This window comes from Beta vulgaris, chromosome 4 (assembly GCF_026745355.1).
Source record: "Beta vulgaris subsp. vulgaris cultivar EL10 chromosome 4, EL10.2, whole genome shotgun sequence".
NCBI classification, from domain to species: Eukaryota; Viridiplantae; Streptophyta; class Magnoliopsida; order Caryophyllales; family Amaranthaceae; genus Beta; species Beta vulgaris.
The window spans coordinates 52969292-52992607 of NC_079205.1; the positions used below are offsets into that span (position 1 = coordinate 52969292).

The 23316-nt window shown below is 36.8% G+C and overlaps 2 protein-coding genes across 3 annotated transcripts; both read right to left on the reverse strand.

The window, feature by feature from the left end:
- Positions 1-13475, reverse strand: LOC104890823 (acyl-CoA-binding domain-containing protein 4). Of its 2 annotated transcripts, none has more exons than XM_019249005.3 (18): positions 13106-13475; positions 12276-12346; positions 11949-12012; positions 11790-11858; positions 10273-10467; positions 10052-10129; positions 9792-9902; positions 9639-9705; positions 7789-7850; positions 7137-7276; positions 6683-6809; positions 5596-5710; positions 4950-5038; positions 3729-3812; positions 3453-3635; positions 3104-3253; positions 1336-1395; positions 1-508 (listed from the first exon to the last, which is right to left on the reverse strand). In XM_019249005.3, exons 1-18 carry the CDS (start codon positions 13262-13264, stop codon positions 323-325), a joined length of 2010 nt encoding a protein of 669 aa, XP_019104550.2. In that variant the 5' UTR covers positions 13265-13475; the 3' UTR covers positions 1-322. The 2 variants fall into 2 exon arrangements, with proteins under 2 accessions (XP_019104550.2, XP_010674725.2); XM_010676423.3 differs by having other exon boundaries at positions 3104-3256; positions 13106-13474.
- A 6818-nt stretch (positions 13476-20293) lies between these two features.
- On the reverse strand, positions 20294-21173 carry LOC130591190 (uncharacterized). The gene is made up of 3 exons (XM_057394128.1): positions 21061-21173; positions 20641-20952; positions 20294-20501 (listed from the first exon to the last, which is right to left on the reverse strand). Exons 1-3 carry the CDS (start codon positions 21171-21173, stop codon positions 20294-20296), a joined length of 633 nt encoding a protein of 210 aa, XP_057250111.1.
- Positions 21174-23316: the final 2143 nt, after the last annotated feature.

The window sequence follows — 23316 nt, forward strand, 5'->3', positions numbered from 1 at the left end:
GATCCCAACATAAACAAAAATTTATACCTCTCAATCTTTAAGTGTAGTCTTTACACCTTTTTAAAAATTACATACTACCGGAAGTAAAAACTGGGGGGGAAAATACAAGCAGTATGGTGAGCCGGAAAATACTACATGACTATTTTATACAGGGTTTTCCAATTTGTATTCCCCTTTGATGCCTTAAAATTAGGACTAGGAAAAATAAAATTGATTATTATCCTCGGACCAAAAAATCAAATCTGGTAGACAAAGCAAAACATAATGAATTTCACTGAGAAACAAAATCAATCACAAACAAAGCAACATTCTCTACTCTGAATCAGGCATCATTCTCTGTTTGAGGGGGGGACCCTGCAAGCCAACCCCATACACCACCAGAACCCTGCTTCTGCTTCGCATTTAAGGCTGCTTGCTCAGAGGCCGCCTTCTGTCTACGCAGGAGTTCTAGTTCTTTTTCCAATTGCTCCATTGTTTGTAGCTTTTGCCGTAACTCGGCAACATCGACCTGCCAATCAAGTAATGATCAGCAATCAACTTTATTATTGACGCACAAAAACATAGTTGAATGTGTTCAATTTTGCGATTTCTTAGTAAGTTTCAGGGAAAACTAATAGTACAGGCATCAATTAAGGCTCAAGATGATCTCGTCTCATAGATCCATAATCCTCAACACTGATTCTTATGATTGAAAAATTGTCAAGAGACCAAGAAGACCAAACTTCAACCTGAATAATATGTATCATCTGCTCAACCTCACTAGGTTCAGGAGGGAAGATACATATATCCTAGTGATGATAACCCATGCACAGCAAACAGGTGTAGAGTAGCCGAGTAGGATTCGCAAGACAAAATAGAAGGTATTTTGGAGAGAATATTAAGTTCACATACCGTGCATGATTTATCATTACCTCTTAGGTTAGGTGGACTTAATATCTACGAAGTGTGGGAAGAATTATCATCCCTAATGTCAACATTTCATTGATTTCCGCTTTTCCCCCTTGAAATGTTTTCAAATACTTAAAACTATTGGAAAAGGTCAGCCATTAATTCCTACATGAAATGGGCACAAAACCATATATCCAAAATTCTCCTTTTTCTGAATTTCTCATCCAACAACCTACAAGAGATGGCCACAACCATTTAAGCATGATTCAACAATCCATCCAAAGATAGAGGTGTGCATATCTGTGCCAATTCCATATGGAACTACAAAGATATTACAAATCCAGCAAGCATCATTCTGATATAATCTAAAGTTTGGATCAAGAGAGGTGTCAATTAAGCCTCTCGGGAAAAAATACAGTAGAACATATCAAGTCTGGCAACACATACCTCAAGTTTAAAACACCTTGACTGCTCTGCAGCAAGCTGACCACGTACGGATTGGAGCTCCTGCAAAGGGGAAAAAGATCCAACTTAAATTTGAAAACAAAAGTAGTTTGAGGTTTCCAACTCACGTCTGATGTCATGTGTATTGCTCTCAGGCGCAAAATGGCACACTAAACCAAGGCAAAAATTGTATTTGTATTATAGATTGAATGGCATGAGGTTTCAATAAAAAACTTCTGTATACACAACATATGATAAGAGACAAAAACAAAGATTCCTTCCCACAAGAATGTACATCAAACAGATTCTGTTTTACAAAAACTAGTGTTCTTTCTGTCTTGGTCTACTTCTATTATACAGGTAAATAGATTAAGATCTCGAGAGTCTAGGGTGCTTGGCCATTATACATTCGAATTGTCAGGGTAATTCAAGAAGTTATATCCCAATTAACTGGAAACTCCCGGATATACAATCTTGGTTGAGCTGGTGGAAACAAAGCCCCAGAAACAAAACTCTAGCAGACCAGAGAGCTGCCCCAGACAAAAAGCTCTTTCGATTTAACTGTTTCAAATAAATTTAAGGAGCACTAGCAAAGCTATATAATTAACACACCAACATAATAGAGCGCAACAAATACTCCAGGTACTTTGGAGTTCGGATGCTACAGGAAAGCTCTTTCGATTCCCATACTTGTTGTTTGTTAACACATTTTAATCATTTCCTTTACCCTCTCCTTTCCCCCAAAGCTCCTCTACTTCCATTACCCACCCCCCCCCCCGGTTTCACTTACCCTTTCCCTTCTCTATTCCATGGTCACTTTGACCAATGATTCACCACCACCCCAGCCACTGAACCACTACACCAATTCCATCGACCCACTACCCCCTACCACTGTCCCCACCTCTACCGCCAACCTAACCACTACCCTATCCACCGCAACAACCACCCGGAACCACCACCCTATCCACTGCAACAACCACCCGGAACCACCACCCTATGTACGAAAATTACCACGGCACCACCTTAGTCACATAAACCATCACATAAGCAACAACCATCCACCCAAAAATCTCCAACACTACTTCAAAATCCATAACCTTAAAAAGTCAAAAAAGTAAATCAAGAATAACAAGGATGAGTACCTTTTCTTATGGCTTTAGATGCTCAAAGTCGACCATGAGAACTCTAGATCTAGAGTTTCCACGGTCGAATTTAACATTTAAAACCTAACAGTTCAATTTTAATGGTGGTGGAGAAGGAAAAGAAAGAAGGGGGCAGTGGTAAGAGGTGGTGGCCGTGGTGGTGAAGGGCAGCGGTGATGGAAAACTGTGAGGGGGTAGGTGGTACATGAGAGAGAGGGGGAAAAGATGGTGGAGCAACGGTGAGAAGAGAAAGAGAGGTATTTAACCCAAATAACATTTTTAATCAAAGGGTTTTCCTTTCTCTTGTTTCTCTTTCTTAAACTCTTTCCCTTTCCCCTTCATAAACCAAATGGCTCCTTATATGGGGAATCAGATAATTTAGAGCACCTTCCTCCAAAAATCCACCCATATTGGCATATATAGTGAACCAGACATTTTGACAACGCCCACTTACCAAATAGTGGGAACATCATTACACTAATTCATCCAGCACTCTACGAAACAATAAGAACTTATTACACTCCATCTTCTCTAAGTTGATTGCAAACCCCACGTATTTCATAATCATTAGCATATAAACAAGCAATAGATTGCAGATGACAAAAATTGTGATAATGATGAGATATAACCTTTACAAGGTCTGCATTTCGATTTTCAGCTTCTGCTAACTCTTGCTTCAACTGTTGATTCTGTAAACTTTCTCTACTTAGTTCAGATTCCAGCTCTTCCTTTTCTTTCTTCAGAGTTCTTAAACCTTCTCCACCCTCTTTGCTTCTAATCTTCTGCACAAAAAGGCAAAAGGCATATTGACATCAAAGACAGCAGAAGATTCAACAGAATGACTAGGCTACAAAATTATGAAGAAAGTGCAAAATAGTATTGACAATATTTATCCGTGCTGGTGCATATGACAACTATTCTGACTATTCATCCCGTTGGTCCCAGAAAATAACTAACATATTGGCGTTGTTAAATTACCTCCCCGTCAATATTGTCCACTACGATTTCCCTAATTTTTCCATCTGGCCCTGCATCGGCTTCAGATTCCAAATCTCTAGTGGCATTTGTGGCATTATGCACAGCAGAGACATTGTCAGGTTCAGGTGTTCCTATCATCTTCGCCTGCAAAGTTGATTTGTGGCTAGGTCTGAGAACATGAACCTGCCAAAAACACATGATATTAAGATAAGCATATGAAGAATAATACAAATTCATTCAGAATGGAACAATTTAAGAGGCAGGGAACATGACGACCTCATTGTTGTAACGCCCATTATAACCTCCAAAAGCAACCAGAATATCTTCCCCATTGTATGAGCCCACAACCAAACTTACGCCCTGAAATAGAAGAAAAAGTATGATACAATGCTCTAATAAAGAAGCGTGTAAATAAGAGCTGTTCTCCACAGAACAACCCTGGTTGTATTGGCACGTGTTAGCAAAAGAGTGCAGGCCTGTAGCAACGAGAAATGTGCTCATCAAAGCAACATAGTTAGAACAAGGACAATTACAAAAATAGGCTGATCTATTGCAACACAGATATAAATATCCATCGCAAATTTGTATTATATGAGATGGACTATAACATTAACCCATTAGCGATTTAAAGTTATCCACCTACAGATAAAAATGCACCTGGTGCAATCAAAAGCCACCTTGCAAATAAATTAAAGCCAATCCTAAAAGCTATTTTCTCCACCCACAATTTTCTCACAGTTCCTATATATGGATGTTCCAAATTTTTCTTCACCTTTATATTCGAGACCTGAATGAAAAACAAATCTTCTCTATATCACATAACCCTTCTTCTCTCTTCAGGGCATAATTCACTTTCTATATCTCAATAATACTCTCATTAACAATCCTAAAATACGTGCACAAACCCAAAGGTGATATATGTTCTGCTATTTTAGGCAGTATAGGTCACCCCAACATAAATTGCTATTATATACATTTGATTTACCAAAGAGTCCTCTCATTCACATCAACAACGCAAGATAACATTGCCAAAGCCTTAATCTCGTAGGATGGGGTTGACTACATGACTCAAGAATTAATCTCCAGTGGTTGCCCGCATAGATCATCCACCTCCATGGCTCCATTTCCTTCTATCAGGTGCTGTAATGCTCCTGCAAACCTGATCTTCAAACCATTCTTAGGGCCCTCTACCCATGTCATACTTGGTCTACAGCGACTTCTTCTAAGAAAATCCATTAGATTAACCCAACTTTCCACTACCCTTGCTGGTGCACCATTCTAGGTGACTTCCCGTTATACTACCTCAGATCCAATAACGAGATAAACAGGATTAGCAAATCTAAGATGCACGAGTAAGATTGTCCACATCAGACCTTGCCTACCTATATTATTAGACAAGATATGGTAGGTTTTTCTGTAAACATGAAAAAAAAAAGAGTAGCACAATGGACAGTCTGATGTGAGTTATGATTTCCACTTACACAGTAAGCAGCTTACCTCACTAGCAAGGGAAACACGTCCTTTGACTGAAGTAACAACTGACCAGACAAGTGTCGACATATTGAGGACAAGAGTCTCAGAGGCACCTGCCAAATACAGCAAGAACATGCTTAAAGACTATGGGAGCTGTCCAAGATAAAATTCTCATGTTGGATAAAGAAGACAGACCAAGGAAGGTAAGAAAAATGCAAGTACTGTTTCAATAGTAACTTCTGAAAGAGCTAGAAACAAACTTTACACAGACAACTACTTCCAAGTAAGAAAGCCTATTCTTTTTTACCTCAGATGAACAAAATTACATCCATTAGCACCCAATTGTTTTCCTACAATCCCATAAATACACACACACACACACACACACACACACACACACACACATGACACACATACTTGATTGATGTTATTATCATTTTGGACCACAGGAGATCACACTTTCCACTAATGTAGTTAATCTCTGGAGATAGTAATAAGTTTGTGCATGAACCATCAAATGAATAGAAATAAAACAGTCTGTGCATGTGCCGTAGAAAAATATAAAAGGCCATTAGGAAAAAGAAAGGTAGATCCAATCAATTAGATTACTAAAAATGGATGAATTATTCCAAAAATAGAAGTCCAATTAAAGAACTTGACAAATACATACCACTTTTATTATCACCTCCTCCGACAATAAACCAATTTTCTCCGACAGTCACACCTGCATGTCCAGCACGTGGAGTAGGTATATCGCCTTGCTGGATGGGTCTCGACCATTCCATCTACAGAAGCAAAGAGGATGAAGATACAAAGAAGCAAAATCATGCAACACAATAGGGGTGCTAATGAGCTAGGGTGGCTCACAAACTATTTGAGCTCGGCTCGGTCAAATCTCGGCTCAAGAGGGCTCGACTCAAGTTAAGGATCGGCTCGAGACCTTAAAGAGCCGAGCCTGAGCCTAGTGGAGTTCGGCTCGAACGCTCGCAAATATTTTCGATAAATTTTAAAGTACTGTATTATGCATTGATTTTTATCCAACTTGGACCTCTAGTGTACTCCACCAAAAGAAAACATAAGGCCCAGTTTTCAACCCACTTAAAAAATACAAACCAAATAAGAATTCCAGCCCACTTAAAAAATACAAACCAAATAAAAATTTCCAGCCCACTTCAAAATCAAACTAAATAGAAAATAACTATAGGAAAGAATGACAGCCCAGCCGTTAAGGGTTTTCAGTTTCAACCCTAATCTCTAATCTACATTGTACACTCTTGACTCTTGAGGGCTGAGACTTGCGGTGGTGTCATACTGCCAGCAAGCAGTGTGGTCCTGGGCAGCGAGTAGGACGACTTTGTTTTGGTTAATTACATCTCCTTTATTTCGTTTTTTCATCCTTTGATGGCTAACTTTCTCCTCTCTTTTTTATTTTTCTTTTTCCTTTTATTTTTTTCCTCCTTTGATATATATGCAGTAGGTCAATTAGGCAAACCATTCGTATGGTTATATACGCAGTAGGTGAATCAGGCAAACTATTCGTATGGTTATATATGCAGTGCGTGAATCAGGCAAACTCTTCTACTTCTATTCTCGAGCTTTTTCTCGAGCCGAATTGTTCGCAAACTTTCCCGAGCCAAGCCGAGCTCAGTCCTTTCCCTTCTCGAGCCGAGCGAAGCCTAGCCAGGCTCGGTCTTAGTTGAGCTCGTTGACTCCCTAAACACAATACATCACTGGCTATGAGAGAAGTGAGGGCTTACAGCTTGCAAATCAAGAACATGCAGATCATTGAAACAAGCAGCATGAGAACCACCACCGAAAATAAGGAGATAACGTTCTGCATGTACTGCAGCAGCATGATCAGACCTTGGAGAAGGAGGCACACCCCTAAAATAAGATCAAAAATATGTATCAAGCTAGTAAAACAGCTAAAATAACCTTCTAAATCTGTGTCAAACTTATTACGATGCAAAAGAGTAAAGATCAGTAAATATGTGAAATGCAGATCAAGCATCCAGTACAATGAGATTTTGAATATTAGAAAATGTATCAGGTCTTAAAACCTTGAGTATCTTACACCAAAATCAGCCAATATTTCACATATACATCTCATTCATGCCTTTGAAATCAGTTGCAGATACTATTAGCATAAACAAACTGGCAACTAAGGAGAATAAGCTTGCTCTAGGAAGTATATAAAAAACATCCACTTACACAGCATCAAAGTCATCCCACGTCATGGTTTCCAAGTCAAGAATGTGAAGATCGTTTAAGAGAGTTCTGTTTGCATTTTGACCACCAAAGATAACTAAGCTGGAGCTAACAAGGTTGACTGTATGACCCCCACGTGATACCTGCAGCACATACATCGTACATGGTCTTAGAAGTAAGCAAGAAAAAGCACAAGCGATACGACAATCAAGCACAGGCAAAACCTACTTCATCCTGCCAGTCACATCAATCTCAAGAGGACATTAATTCATCAGTGCGCATGAAAACCCAAATATTCACAGTTACAGGCTTTTAATGCCTATAAGAGCACAAGTTTTCTCTATCTTCTACATCCACTTTCAAACTTTAAAAGAATCACACAGGAACACTAAACTACCTAGAAATGAGCTCCCAAGGGAAACACATCAAGAAATTGGGTAAAAGTGCAACAATCAGTTAGATTTCCCATTCTAGGATCATTGACTTGGACGGAATGAGATGTACTCATAGGAAAAAGGAGCTCAAAGCTTCCCGTTATAAGGAATAAGACCAGCAAAGAAAAAACTATTATCCTCAAGGCCCTAATTACCAATTTATTTGATTATATTCCATAAGCTATCTCTCGTAACAAATAGAATAAGAGGATTATATGTACCGGTGACTTTCCATATGTCTTCAGGATTGACCAAGTAGATGTTTGCGGATCAAAAACCCTCACTGTGATGAAAATAAAAACAAGTCAGATACATTATCCAATGAAATGTAAAGCAACAATTGTTAAGGCTTACACAGATGATCGGGTGTTCTCAATTTTAAAAAAACCAAGACTTTAGTTGCTAGCTCTTAAAGCACTTACCAACTATCATGCTTATCATATTTCACATTTACTTCTAACCTTTCACATGAAAAGATGAGGCTTTACTGCCAGTGGGGACCACAAGAAAAAAAAAAAGAAGAGAAGAGAAACGTGATAAGATAAGGGTTGCATCCATAATTCCAGATCGAAGAGGCAGACACAAGAGAAACATGGTAGATCATGAGGACTGAGGAGCATACCAAAACCTTTACTGGCAACGGCTACCGAAGGCTTGAAGGGCCGGTAACCATGCAGAAAGTCCAGTCGGCACTCTCTGTCACGAGTGCCAACTCCAATTGTCAAGTTTAACCAAATTTTGGGAACTAGGGTTTCACCAAATTGGTTGATTTTACGATTCAAATTGAAGTAATCTTATGCAATTAAATGAGGGATCTTGGTCGAAATGATAACTTAAAGCCTGGGTAAGTTTTTGATTTACAGGAAATTTTATTCTTTTCTAGATCTGAACTCAACTCTCTTCATCTTTCTCGCTTCTCCACAGTAAGCGGCCAAGGTGGTGCGCGCTTCCTTGCGCGTAGGTCGCCTCGCCTAGGTCTTTGGAAGCGATTTTGCTCGCGCCTAGGAGCATTTTTTAAAACTAAAGACAGTCACCAAAATCACCATATCTAAATCCTTCATACGTGCTAGTTGGCATTCCAATGTTAGCCATAGGTAAAATCTATACTTTGATTGCAGGAGAGGATAAAAGAAAACTGGTAGAAAAAATATGAACCTGAAGTGCAAACTTAAAGGAAATGGAGAGAGTGGGAGATGTCTATTATCACATCATGAGCTTGCATCCTATTCATCACACTGAAAATCAAGTTGAATGGTAAAAGCTAAAACAATTGAGTTGAGATATTGTGTTCCACTTAATGTCCCATCTTGTATTCAACTTCTACTAATTTTGCCACCTTATCAATATAAAATAATTCAAGATTGAAGTGGATGAGGTTGCAAAACAAAAATTAATTGGGACACTCCATCAGACACCATATGGGATAGAAAATCCTATTGAGAACCGGCAGGCCATTATATTAAAGTACTGCCTAGTTAGATAAATCATTTTGGTAGAGACAAGGAGTAGATTGTCTGGCAGAGCGCTTTCACCGTAAATGTTTGTTGGTGCTCTAGTTGAAAAGGTATAAAGAACTTTTTACGAAGCATGGATCCAGATGGGATATATTGATGTGATCATTTTTCTGTTTTAGCGCCTTTCAATGAGATATTGCTTCTCAGGATTTATTTTGGCTGATCTACAATCACTGACTTCCCTATGCACTGAATATCCCCAAAGCTCTGCCATATTACAATAAGAGTTCAAACTTCAAATATTTCTCCTTCTAGCTATAATATTCCAACCAAAAACCAAGGTGGTCACCACAAGCTTTCTGTAGCTTTATAGAGCGCTTGAACAATCTATGATTTATACACCAGCATGACAGGAAAAAGAAAAACAAAGATTTTTTTGTCTTTAGGAGTGGGGATTCTCTTTTTTTTTTTTGTTTGCTTTCAGCATCCTGATTTATAACACAGTGAAAACCAATCATTCTTGACAGTTTGCAAAAGAATGCAAATCTGCAACGAACATGTAAAGAAGCAGGCATTTATGGGTTTCATTTCCTAGAACATTTCAATAAAAATAGAACCTTGGATTGTCTCAGAACGATCCTTCGTATGTCCAGCAACTGAGAGAAGCTTGTTTTCCCACGTTATCTGCATAATTTAACGGCTGGCATTGATTCACTTTGCATTAAAAATTTAGCAACACATCACAAGTAGGAAACAGCTCCTATACTGACCAACGTATGACCGGCACAAGGGATCGATGGAATGGAAGCTTGCACTTCTGGCATCTCAGCCCCAGTCTTGACCTCAACTCTAGACCAGGTCCAAGCTCTCAAATCTAGAACCTACAATATTTGTCAGGTTAACACAATACAATGGGGGTGGACCACACACAAAACAGAGAATTTCAACCTCATATTAACTATTAAAGACATAGGAGACCCAAATATTTGCGGCACTCCAAGATCTTCCAGTATTCATCTTTATAAATTACCTGAAGATCACTAAGATAACGACCATTGTGATTTCCGCCATAAACATACATCTTCTCTCCTACAACAGCTGCTCCATGCTGCAAATTCAGAACTCAACCTTAACAACAGCATTACACAAAGAGAAGGAAGGAACGTCTAAACTTGTATAACCAACCATCTAAATAGAAGGAAAAGCATATAATGAAAATAACGAAAAAAGGCCACAATAATAACCCAATACCTCATATCGAGGTTTAGGCTGTAGACCAGAAACTGGAGGTGCAACCCATTGGTCATAGACACTAATTGAACCAAGACCTTCAGAGACAACATCCTTATCCTGAGATTCCATTGATACTCCATTTTCAGCGGAAACTGCCTTTGTCTCCGGAAAAGCATGGCCATTCTCGACAACTACCTCACTCTTCGGATTTTGCTAAGCCAGAGAAATTCAGAGGAAGAATTACGTCAGTAATATATTGCAGATGGAGCATTAAAGTGAATACTAAAGAGACCATTAGGGCAACACATTTTTATAAAACACAGGGGATTACTGTAAATTATTTGTAATGCATGCCTAACTAGCATCCAAATAAGCAATCTATCTCAAAGATAAACTGAAAGGCCCTGACTAATACATTGGCTATATTGTAAGAACTAAAGAAGAGATTTTCTTTCTTGTTTAGTGTGTATAACACATGAAAGGGTCTATTGGTTATGTATTTATTGTCATAGATGCATAAACAATCAATATATTATGCCAATAATGCCATAAAAATAACGGTCAGCAAACATAAACTTTCAGTTATTCATAATCAATCCTCTAGCACTCTAATAATAGTTCCAACCTTCAAATAGAAGTATATTACTTTAGGTTGCTGTAAATTGATAACAAATTCCGGGGGAACTCCTTAAATAAGGCCTAAACAGGGAGATCTAGAATTGAATCTATATAATAGACATTGTGCATAAACCCATAGAAATACAACTAACCACTAAAGTACATTTTTGTTGCAACCTTTGCACACACTATCAAATATCAAGAGCGCAAAAAACTACACTCATCTGGAATCCTAAATCATGATTATTCATGATTTGAAGCCCATTGACCCACTTTTGCCTTTACTTTCCTTAAAATATAAAAATAAAAAATAGAAAAACAGAATTTTATCAACCAAATTAACATCGCACAAATTTGCTAAGCCATTAACCTCTTAGTTAGCAATGTTTTGTTTTCCTTTTCGATCAAGCAACATCACTTCCATCAACCAACAAATCCAGTTACACCAAATTCAACCATTCAGTCCATAATCCATATAGTATGTAAAGCATAAAATATTGAAAAGACATAAAGTTTTGACTTTATTTGACCAAAAGTCAAGACAAGTGAGGGCCGTGTGAGTTGTGACCATGGTAAATTGGTACTGTGTTATAGCTTGAGCATCTCATTTTGATTTTTTGTGGTTTCTAAGTACACATTTTTGACCCATCATTATATTATAATAGTAAAATTCATTTTTATGAAACAAAAGAGATTTGTGTATCATGAATCTGCTTCTCTGAACAAATCCATAAATTACGAGTATTTGCATGTTTCGCGTCTACTTATCTTTTAAAATTACTTATAGTCAGATATTACAAGATATGCTTTTACTTATCAAACAACAAACTCAATCTTACAGGAGAGAAACAAGATATGCTTAGTATCAAAAATACGTCATTCGGCATATAGAAACTATACAGGTGTCGCAAACTCACATTCATTTGCACGTCAACAACTGCATCTGACACCACATCAGCTCTTGAATACCATCCTGGGTCCTCTTCCTATTAGAAAAAAAAACAAATAAGACAACCATATTAAAATCTCGCTATCAATTGGAAGCTACAGCATAGAAATTTTAGGCACTTCGAAACCTCTAAAATCTTCACAAATAAGCGCATAGCTTCAGCAGGCGCCATGTTTCCTAGGCCACTCCAACTGGAAAAAAGGAAACAGGTAAAAGAGTGCATTAAAGAACGTATGAACAGATCATAGTCGATTATATGGCTTCTTAAATAGATATCAGAAGCAACACAAGGTAACGCTAAGTTATCGAAACCATGTGCACTTCAAAGATGTAAAAAGGATCGACTTGGATAGACCTACGCCATTATTTGGCTTCCTCAATTAAATATGTTAAAATATCAAATAAAGCACGCATTTCAAAGCCAAGAAAGCAACAAGACACAGTTAGGACAAACCTTTTCCATTTGCTTTGTTCAACAGGATTCCAAGCACTTGGCTTCGGAATGTTACACGATCCAACAGTAGCCTGTAACCAAAACAAGCTAAATTAAAACCAAAACTGACTCCTCGTTAAAGCCAAGTTAATCAGAATTCAGAAACGAGATTCCTATGACAGAACAAAGACACATAATTCAACCAACAAACACAAGACACTAACAACCAAAGACCGAGCAAAAATTCCACAAGTTATTCTATATCCTCTATACGTTAACGGGTGCAACTGTTATGCCGTAATGTATTAGACTATTAGTATATAGTCATAAGCTCATAATTGAGATACTAGCCTACTATAATTCGCCAAAATCTTAATCCAATCGAACAATTCATTTCTCTGTTGACCTCGCAATCACGCAAACACATCTGATCTGTTTAACCTCGAACACATCAGAAAATCCAGATCAATCACCACTGGTGCAATTCGTCAGCTCGGGATTCTACCATCAAACATCTAAAATAATTGACCTCCACTCAATAACACCAAAAAGAACACAAATGCGTTCGTACATTGTGAAATTTCAATCTACCTTTAACAAAAACAACCGAATGTCAAACCTAAAACACTTGCATAATTAATAAGATCGCAGCAGAATTTTATCAACAAAAAAAAATGATCTCAACACAAAAGATGTATAAAACAGTAATTAAAGACTGAAATTCAAATCAGATCCACTTAGAATTCCAACACTACACAATAATCATAATAATAATAATTCAAATTGTTAAAATGGATCCACTAAAATACAAAAATAGTACATAAAAAAAGTACATAGAATAGAGAATTGACCTGTTGATAGAGAGCATAGAGTAGAAGAGCAGCTTCATTGTTGAACTTAGAAACGACGGCGTTTGAGGAAGAAGAATCAGGAGATCCGGCGAAACCAACGTAAGAAGCGGCCGCGTAGAAGCGCTCGGGGTAAGCGGGGCCAGTGCTTGCCCTCGCCATTGATGAATGCTGCTGTTGCTTGCAGATCGCACTGGATTTGGAGTGATGAAGATCAAAATTGCGTTGAAGAGTGATGAGTGAAGGAGAAGGAATGAAAAATTTGGAGAGAAATGGAGGAGAGAGAAAATTAGGAGAAAAACAGACGAGACGGGTTTTGATTTTGATCGTTTGGAGTTTGGATGCAGGGTGGGATGCGGATTGTGGTTCTTTGGTGCAACTTGTCGGCTTACAAGGAAAGACTTGTACAAATAGTAAAGTTTTGGAAAGAAATTGGACAAGTGTGAATGGATATGTTTGACAATATTAGTTGAACATATTGAAATTGATAAATTAGGTGAAACTGATAAAATGTCGGAATTGAAAAATAGTTAATTAGCTTAATTGTTTGATAAATTTAGCTGCTTAAGTTGATAAATTATTTTGACAAAATCAGTGGTTATCAAGATTTTAAAATGATTTTTCAAAAATTAAGGGCACGTTCGTTATCGTTTTCTGTTTTCAGTTTTCAGTTTTTTGAAAACTAAAAAACCAAAAATAGAAAACCAAATAAAGTGATTTTCACTTTTTAGTTGTCAGTTTTTAAAATCACCATGTTCCCAATAAATTTGATTAATTTTTTATTCATTATAGGACATATATCATATGATTTTGAAAATCAAAAAACCAAAAAGTTACTCGATTTTGAAAAGTTGCAAAATTTAACTTGTCGATTTCAATCATTTAAACCACCTAAAATTTAGGTACTCGCCGAATATTACTAATTTAGTACCTACAATATATTAGCACCTTGTCATATAAGGTAACGAAAATGTTTCCCTAAATAGAGTCAATGTATGATTCGTTTTTCTTAAATGTTCCTATGGAGAAGCGTCTACTAAGGCCTAAGGGTGTGTTCTTTTAACTTTATCAAATAATAAGTAGTTTCAAGTTTACTCAGTATCGGGTGTTAATATTTGGTGAAATAATTAGGATTCATTTATCTAATCAGGTTCAATAAATTTAGATGCGGAGATCGCATCCTAGATCGAAATCTTAAGTAGGATAATCTAATATAGGTGCACAAGCAAATCTATTCCAGAGTAGGGGATGGCAACGAGTATCATATATATGATGAATGGATGATATGGTAGCAACTAAAGAAAAAAAAGTGTATACTGCTAAGTTCTCTTTAGCATTGTTATGAATCTTGGTTTCATTACTCCCCCTCCCTTCCCCTCTCATTTACTCTATATCTCTATGTTCATCTGTCAAGCAGACATATTTTTGTCACTAGAGGAAAAAACTGGAAGGGTTGTATTTTTTAGAAAACGCAACCCTTAAGTATGAAAGCCTGCGATTAACTAGAAATTGCAGCCCTTTTGATACGAAGGGCTGCGGTTTTTAAGGGCACTTTCCAAAAACATTAATGAAAATTGTTCGGTTCCAAGCTAAGGGTGTTAGTTGTTTTTACTATAATGTCGTGGGAACTGATTTTGGTAGGTTTGTAGTTGCTCTAATTGGGTTATGTGAAATATTAACCTCTCAAAGAGTGTATTTTTTTTCATCACATGAGTTGGGAGTTAGAACTAAGGAGTAGTGAATGAGAGATATTGGAGGAGAGCGAAAACAGTTAAGTTGAGACAGTAATGATAGATAGAGTAAGAGTAAAGTATGGGTAAAGGGTGGGCAGGGGGGTGGCAAGGGGTGGGGGAGGGCTGGGGAGGGTAGGTAGAGGGTATGGGAGTGTGGACAGGGGGTGGCGGAGGGTGTGGGGGGGAGGGCTGGGGATACTGGGCAAGAGGTGGGGGAGGGTAGGTAGGGTGTGAGGGAGGACTGGGGAGGGTGGACAGGGGATGGGGGATGGTGTGCGTGGTGGTAGGTAGGGGTGGGAGAGTGTAGATTTTTGCTTGTCTTAATTCATATTATGTGATTAATGTGCAACTCTTTTAGTGATTATGTGATTAAATGTTAACAACTCACTTAGTCGCATAATCCCCTTTTGATGTAGCACATTGTCAAATGATCATGCGTAATCTTATTTGCATAACCCATGTCCACTCTTTTAGTTAAATTCGCTTTTCTTAGTTGATTATGTGATTAAAATGTGCAATGTGGATTTTGTTAATTGTAGGAAAAGAAACTAAGCAAGGAAAATAAAGTTCCAACTATCTCTTCTTTCTACATTTCTCGCCACTTGTGTTAAGAGGTAACTAGTTTAATTTCTTTGCATGTTTTATTTTTTGTTTGATTTGTTGATGAGCTAGATAAAGTTGTCATGTGATTTTACGCCTATTTTGGCCTTTTCCCGTCCAATTTGTACTTTTCGATTCATTTAACCCCAAATTCATTTTGAACAAGATAATATGAGGTATTATATAACTAGTGTGTGTGTGTGTGTGTGTGTGTGTGTGTGTGTGTGTGTGTGTGTGTGGTGTGTGTGTGTGTGGTGTGTGTGTGTGTGTGTGTGTGTGTGTGTGTGTGTGTGTGTGTGTGTGTGTGTATATATATATATTAAAAAGTATTGTAAATTACTCACTCGGTTTCCTAAATATCTTCCTTGTTATTGTTCCTACATATATCAAGGAGGATCCATTTGTGTGGGGTACTGGGGTGTGGGGGTGGGTAAAGTAGGAGAGAGAAAGGGGTTATGATAAATAAACAAATAAAAAGGGGTTAAAGTAGGAGAGAAAAAGAGGTAAAAGAGGGAAGATCTTTTGGAAACGCACTTAAACGGAAAGAGGAAAGATCTTTAGGAAACGGAGGGAGTATAAGGAAAGAAACTATCTGTAATAACATGATTAAGGAAAATCATATATTAAAAAAATAATTATTATCTGATTATGTATGTTAGTATCATAATCATTTCATAGTTGCCAAAGAATGAAAATACATATTATTATTTCGAACTTAACAATTACACAAAATTAATAAACTCAAGTTATTATGCGATTTAAATTTAACATTATATTATCAATTCAAATAAAATTTAACATTATATTATTCTAAATTAGTATAAAATCGTTTTAAACTAGAAACTCATTTAAATTAGTATCAATTCGTTTACAACACGTAAATGATCCATTAGTGTTGTAAATAAACAGAAGAGGAAGAGAGAATCGTGTTGTATCTTATTCCATATAGTCCAGGGTATATATATACAATACAATAGTTAGGGTTTTACTTGGAGAACAAAACCCTAGAATATCCTGGATATATTAATGGGGGTATAATGGGCATCCATATTTTCATAACACTCCCCCTTGGATGTCCATTATACAAAATAAAAGTTCTCTCTTAAAATAAAATATTTCCTAATGCGTGTAAGATGCTACCTCATTAAAAACCTTACCAGGAAAACCCAGTGGGAAAAACCATGGTTAAGGGAAAAAGAGTGCAGCGCGCATCTACCCCCCTCATGATTACATAACTTGAGATCTTTGAGACGACGTAATCCAATACGGTAAACTAATTTCTTGAAAGTAGCGGTGGGAAGTGCCTTGGTGAATAGGTCTGCCAAATTTCCACTTGAACGAATCTGTAGAACCTGTACATCACCATTCTTCTGCAGTTCATGGGTGAAGAAAAAGTTTGGTAAAATGTGTTTTGTTCTATCACCCTTGATGTATCCTTCCTTGAGCTGTGCAATGCATGTTGCATTATCCTCATACATCACTGTTGGAGCTTCTTTCCCTATAGATATGCCATAATCTTCTCGTATATGTTGAATTACGGACCTTAACCATACACATTCATGACTAGCTTCGTGGATAGCTAAAATCTCTGCATGGTTAGAAGAAGTGGCTGCAATGGTTTGCTTCATAGAACGCCAAGAAATGGCAGTACCACCACTTATGAACACATATCCTGTTTGTGATCGATCATTATGGGGATCAGACAAATACCCTGCATCTGCAAAACAAATCAAGTCTTCTTTGGGTTGGTTAGAAAAAAATAAACCCATATATTTCGTTCCTTGGAGGTAACGAAGTACATGTTTTATTCCATTCCAATGCCTTCGAGTTGGACATGAGCTAAACCTTGCTAGCAAGTTCACAGGAAATGATATGTCAGGTCTCGTATGGCTAGCAAGATACATCAATGCCCCTATTGCACTTAAGTATGGTACTTCAGGACCAAGGATTTCTTCATTGATTTTTCGATGACGGAATGGGTCTTTATCAACATCAAGTGATCTTACAACCATTGGGCTACTCAACGGGTGTGCTTGATCCAAATAAAACCTTTTTAACACCTTTTCCGTATATGTTGTTTGATGTACAAGGATTCCATTCTTTAGATGCTCAATTTGTATCCCCAAGCAAAATTTTGTCATTCCAAGATCTTTCATCTCAAATTCTTTCTTCAAATATTCCACTGTGTGTAAAATCTCTTCAGGGGTCCCAATAATATTTAAATCATCAACATACACTACAATTATTACAAATCCTGCCCCAAATTTCTTTATAAAAATGCATGGACTGATAGGGTCATTCTTATAGCCTTCACTTAATAAGTACTCACTGAGGCGATTATACCACATACGCCCTGATTGCTTCAATCCATAAAGAGATTTGTTTAATTTTATGCAGTAATGTTCTCGAGAATTAGAATTTGCTGCTTCTGGCAGTTTAAATCCTTCTAGGACTTTCATATAAATATCATTGTCCAGTGGCCCATATAAGTAGGCTGTGACTACATCCATTAAACGTAAATCAAGTCCTTCTTTTATTGTCAGACTAATAAGAAATCTGAAAGTAGTTGCGTCCACCATAGGGGAGTATGTTTCTTCATAATCAATTCCAGGTCTTTGTGAGAATCCTTGTGCAACTAAACGTGCTTTGTATCTCACAATTTCACCATCTTCATTCTTCTTTCGCACAAAGACCCATTTATGTCCCACTGGTTTTACACCTTTAGGTGTACGGACTACTGGTCCAAATACTTCTCTCTTTGCAAGAGATTTTAATTCTGCCTCAATTGCTTCCTTCCATTTTGGCCAATCATCGCTTTGTGCACACTCTTCAATAGACTTTGGTTCATGATCCTCATTTTCTTCCATAACATCAACTGCTAATGCAAAAATTTCATCGACGTCGATTTGATTTCGGTTCCATTTTATTCCAGACATGACATAATCAGTTGATTTGCCATGTCTAAAGTCTCTCCTGGACATCCTTCAAAATTCTTTGTTTCCTCGGTCTGGCCATTATCAATTCCTGCTCGGCTGCTCCTTTTCTTTTCCGAGGATTCTTATCTTTGGAACCAATAGGTCTACCACGCTTCAAGCGTGCTGTAGACTCACTAGCAATTTGATGTTTTCCTTCTGGGACATCAATTCTGATTGGAGCAGTTGGTATATGCGACTTGGTTACTCTATTTGGGTCAGTAAATGCGTCTGGCAATCGATTTGCTAATCTTTGTAAATGAATTATCTTTTGAACTTCTAATTCACATTGTTTATTGCGAGGATCAAGATGAGATAATGATAATTCATTCCAACTGATTTCCTTCTCCAGTTGTTTATTCTCTCCCCCTAATGTTGGAAAAACTGACTCATTAAAGTGACAGTCTGCAAATCGAGCCTTAAATAGATTCCCTGTGGATGGCTCTAGATATTGAATTATTGATGGAGATTCATATCCAACATATATTCCTAACCTCCTTTGAGGACCCATCTTAGAATGATGTGGTGGAGCAATTGGAACATATACAGCACACCCAAAAACTTTTAGATGGGAAATATTTGGTTCCTGACCAAAAACCAATTGTGATGGGGAGAACTTTTGATTACTCGTTGGCCTGATGCGAATTAATGCTGCTGCATGTAATATAGCATGTCCCCGCAGAGATTGGGAGTTTGGAGTTCATAAGTAGTGGTCTAGCAATCAACTGGAGACGCTTTATTAATGATTCAGCTAGACCATTTTGTGTGTGAACATGTGCTACAGGATGTTCAACACTTATCCCAATAGACATGCAATAATCATCAAAGGCTTGAGAAGTGAATTCACCAGCATTATCAAGGCGAATTGCCTTCATAGGGAAATCTGATAAATGTGCTCGTAATCTAATCAATTGAGCAAGTAGTCTCGCAAACGCCAGGTTGTGAGTTGATAACAAGGATACATGTGACCATCTACTCGATGCGTCAATTAAAACCATAAAATATCTAAATGTTCCACATGGTGGGTGAATTGGCCCACAAATATCTCCCTGTATACGTTCCAAAAAATTGATAGATTCAAAATCTATTTTGGTTGGTGAAGGTCGTATTATCAACTTGCCTTGTGAGCAAGCACAAGAGAAATCATTAGGAAGAATCTTTTTGGTTCTTCAATGAATGTCCACATGAATTTTCAATTATTTTTCGCATCATTATTGAACCAGGGTGGCCCAACCGGTCATGCCAAATAGTGAAATTATCTGCAAACTTCCTGTTTACTATGGCATATGTTTCAATTGTATTGATTTTAGTATAGTACAGACCAGTGGAAAATGTAGGTAATTTCTCCAAAATATTCTTAGTGCCTTGGGTAATACTCGTGATATGAAGGTATTCAACATTTCACTTATTGTCTCAATATGATATATTATGGCGAATATCTTTAAAGCTCAATAAATTTCTTTGAGATTTGGGAGAATATAGTGCATCAATGATTTCAAATTTCGTTCCCATAGGTAATAATATATTTGCTCTTCCGGAGCCTTCAATTATCTTTGTACTACGATATATACTCACACTAGTTTCTTTCATTGTCAAAAAGAGAAATACTTGCTTTTTAGTATGGTTAGAGTAGTTGCACTGTCTGCTAGGCATTAATCTTCACCATTCATTGCTAACTGAACTTGAGGGGTATTCATATTCTTCAAATAAATGAAATAACAATAATATATAAGAATAACTAAATAACCAAAATTTAACAATGTCATATAAAATCATAGTATTGACAAATAAAATCTAAAATAAAATAACATAATCCAAACAAAAATCCATAGTAATACTTAATAAATGAAAACGAAGTTTTATTCTTTAAATGACCATAATCGAATCTAAGGATTGTTATTCCCTTCAGGGGTGGTGAAGAAATTAGCAACTTCCAGGTGAGTTGTATTGCCACAATCAAAGTCACCTTCGCCATCTTCGTACACAAGATTTGTTTCTACTTTCTTTCCCTTTTGCTTCAATGATTGTTGATATAGGTCAACCAAGTGTTTTGGTGTACGACACGTACGAGACCAATGACCTTTTCCTCCACATCTGTAACATACATTGGTCACGTTCTCATTTTTATCTTTCTCTTGTTTGTTATCATCTTTATTGCCCCTTCTGGTGGGAATATGAATTCTTGAAAGAACCACCTCGGCCTTGACCTCGATATCCGTATCCACGTCCAGACCTCGCACCATATCCACGTCCACGTCCTTGACCACTATTGTTGGCCTGATATTTTTCTTTCCCATTATGGGATGTCGCATTCGCTTCAGGGAATGGAGTGGAACCAGTTGGACGTGATTCATGATTTTTCATCAGTAGCTCATTATTTTGCTCAGCCACAAGGAGACAAGATATAAGTTCAGAATATTTACATTCCTTTTCACGGTATTGTGTCTGCAGGACAACATTATTCGCATGAAAGGTAGTGTATGTTTTCTCTAGCATTTCTGCATCAGTGATTTTCTTTCCACATAATTTCAACTGTGAAGTAATTCTGAACATAGCTTAGTTATATTCACTTATAGACTTAAAGTCTTGTAGTCTTAAATGTAACCAGTCATAACGAGCTTTGAGTAGTATTACAGTTTTCTGGTGGTCATACCTTTCCTTTAGATTACTCCAAAGGACTTGTGGATCTTTCACAGTCAAGTACTCAGTCTTAAGACCCTCATGGAGGTGGTGGCGTGCAAATTCAAGTTTTGTAAGGTTCGACATAGTTTACTATATACAAGTGAATATTGCGAAATTAGGACTTTATATCAAATTGTAATGCAATATTGAAGTTTAATAGCATAAAGTTGTAATTTAATAACAAACAAGCAAAATAAAAAGGTTTGCTCATAAAAATAAAGTGACAGGAAGAATTAATATAATCACAAACATTATAATATATTGAGCATCATATGTTCTTCTATTTCATCAACACTCATTCAGATCACACATATACTCATTCAGATCACACATATATCCAGATCACACAAATATTAATATTCCACACAGTTTTTTTTTTTTTCAAAAATGCTACGTTCATAGAATGTAGCACATAATTATCAAACATTACACAGAATATTATAACATTAACACAATCATACACATTAATACATTTAATGAAGCATAACATCACTATCGCTAGTACCAACATAAGTACAACGTATTGACTATTCTGCATCATGAACATAGAAACATTTTCATGTATAACTTGCTCAGTACATATACAAAATCGTTCTTTCTTAGTTATTTACCTTTTTTTTTTCTTCTGCATACAATACTATCTATACATCTGCTTTGCACTACACATATATCAAATTCACATCAAAAAGGGAAGTTTATAAGTAGGCTCAGTTCGTGCGAAATAAAATAGCAGAAATAAATTAGCAGATTTAACCAGTAGGGTTCATAAATTAGCAGAAATAATAATTAAAAAAATAAAATAAAAAGGATAAAATACCTCAACCAGTATTGCAGTTCAGTAGGTTCTCCGTTCTCAGACCTGAGTTCCGGGTTCCGGCAAAGTGGCGACAAAAACAAAACGCTCCAGCAAGGCGGCAATTGTGGCGAATAAAAAACCACGTACGGCACCGGCGAGATGAACGCGAGACGAGGAGCTGACGTAATAAGCGACCGGAAACTGGTGTTGGGATTGTCGTGTGATAATATGATTTCCCATCAATTGGCTTCGACTACTCAGTTGGCTAGGGTTTCGTGCTGATAACGTGTTGTAAATAAACAGAAGAGGAAGAGAGAATCGTGTTGTATCTTATTCCATATAGTCATGGGTATATATATACAACACAATAGTTAGGTTTTACTTGGAGAACAAAACCCTATAATATCCCGAATATATTAACGGGGGTATAATGGGCATCCATATTATATTTCATAACAAGTAGTTGTTTTTTTTTTATATAATTGAACCAAATTTGAAGCTTTTACTTTTGTCCTTCTAATTACATATTTGTTATAAATATAAAAACATATCAACATAACCAATTCCTAACTATCTAGCACCATATGTATACCTAGAATTTATAATTATCAAAAATAATTGAATTACTGTCAATATACCTAGAGACATGCATGTATAGTTAATTGTAAATTTTATAATTTAAGCATTACTCCCTCTGTTTCTTTTTAATTTACTCACTTCACTTTGGGGGAAAACCAATGAGGAAGTACAAAAGTATGAGAGAGAAACTGAAAAGGTAGAGAGAGAAACAAAAGAGTGGGTTAAAATATTAAAAAGTGAATGACAAGGGTGAAAAATTATAATATGTTTTTTATATTACATTGTTTTCTGAGTTGATATAAAATATTAATAAAGTGTTTGTTGCTTAATAGTTTCATTTTAGTTGATATCTCTTTTAATTTATGTAATTAGTTTTCCTTTCAATTTGTTCATTTTTTTAAAAAAAATTGATAAGAAGAAATCTTCTAAGAAGCCCTCGCGCAGGTCCCCTACCCAAAGGCCCATTACAAGCCAGACACCCCAACCCCCCTCCTCTCTTAAATCCCAAGCAAATGCTTGAGGTAGGAATTGAACCCTAGACTTTTCTAGGGAAGATGAGAAAGCTCACCACTTGAGCCAACCCAATTCCTAAGTCACTTACACTTGTCATATCATATACTTCGTTACATATTATACAATAATGCGTTTTTTATAGTTATATGTGACTTTCTTTGTTTTATACATATCGAATACATACCGTTAAACCTTTCATGTAAAAAACTCAAGCAATTTGCACGGGTGTTAAACTAGTCTAACTAATATACTTCATCCGTTTCTAAATAAGTGCAACACTTCTTGTTTTCACGTTTGCCAATGCATTAACCATTAATATCTTCAAATATCAATAAGTAA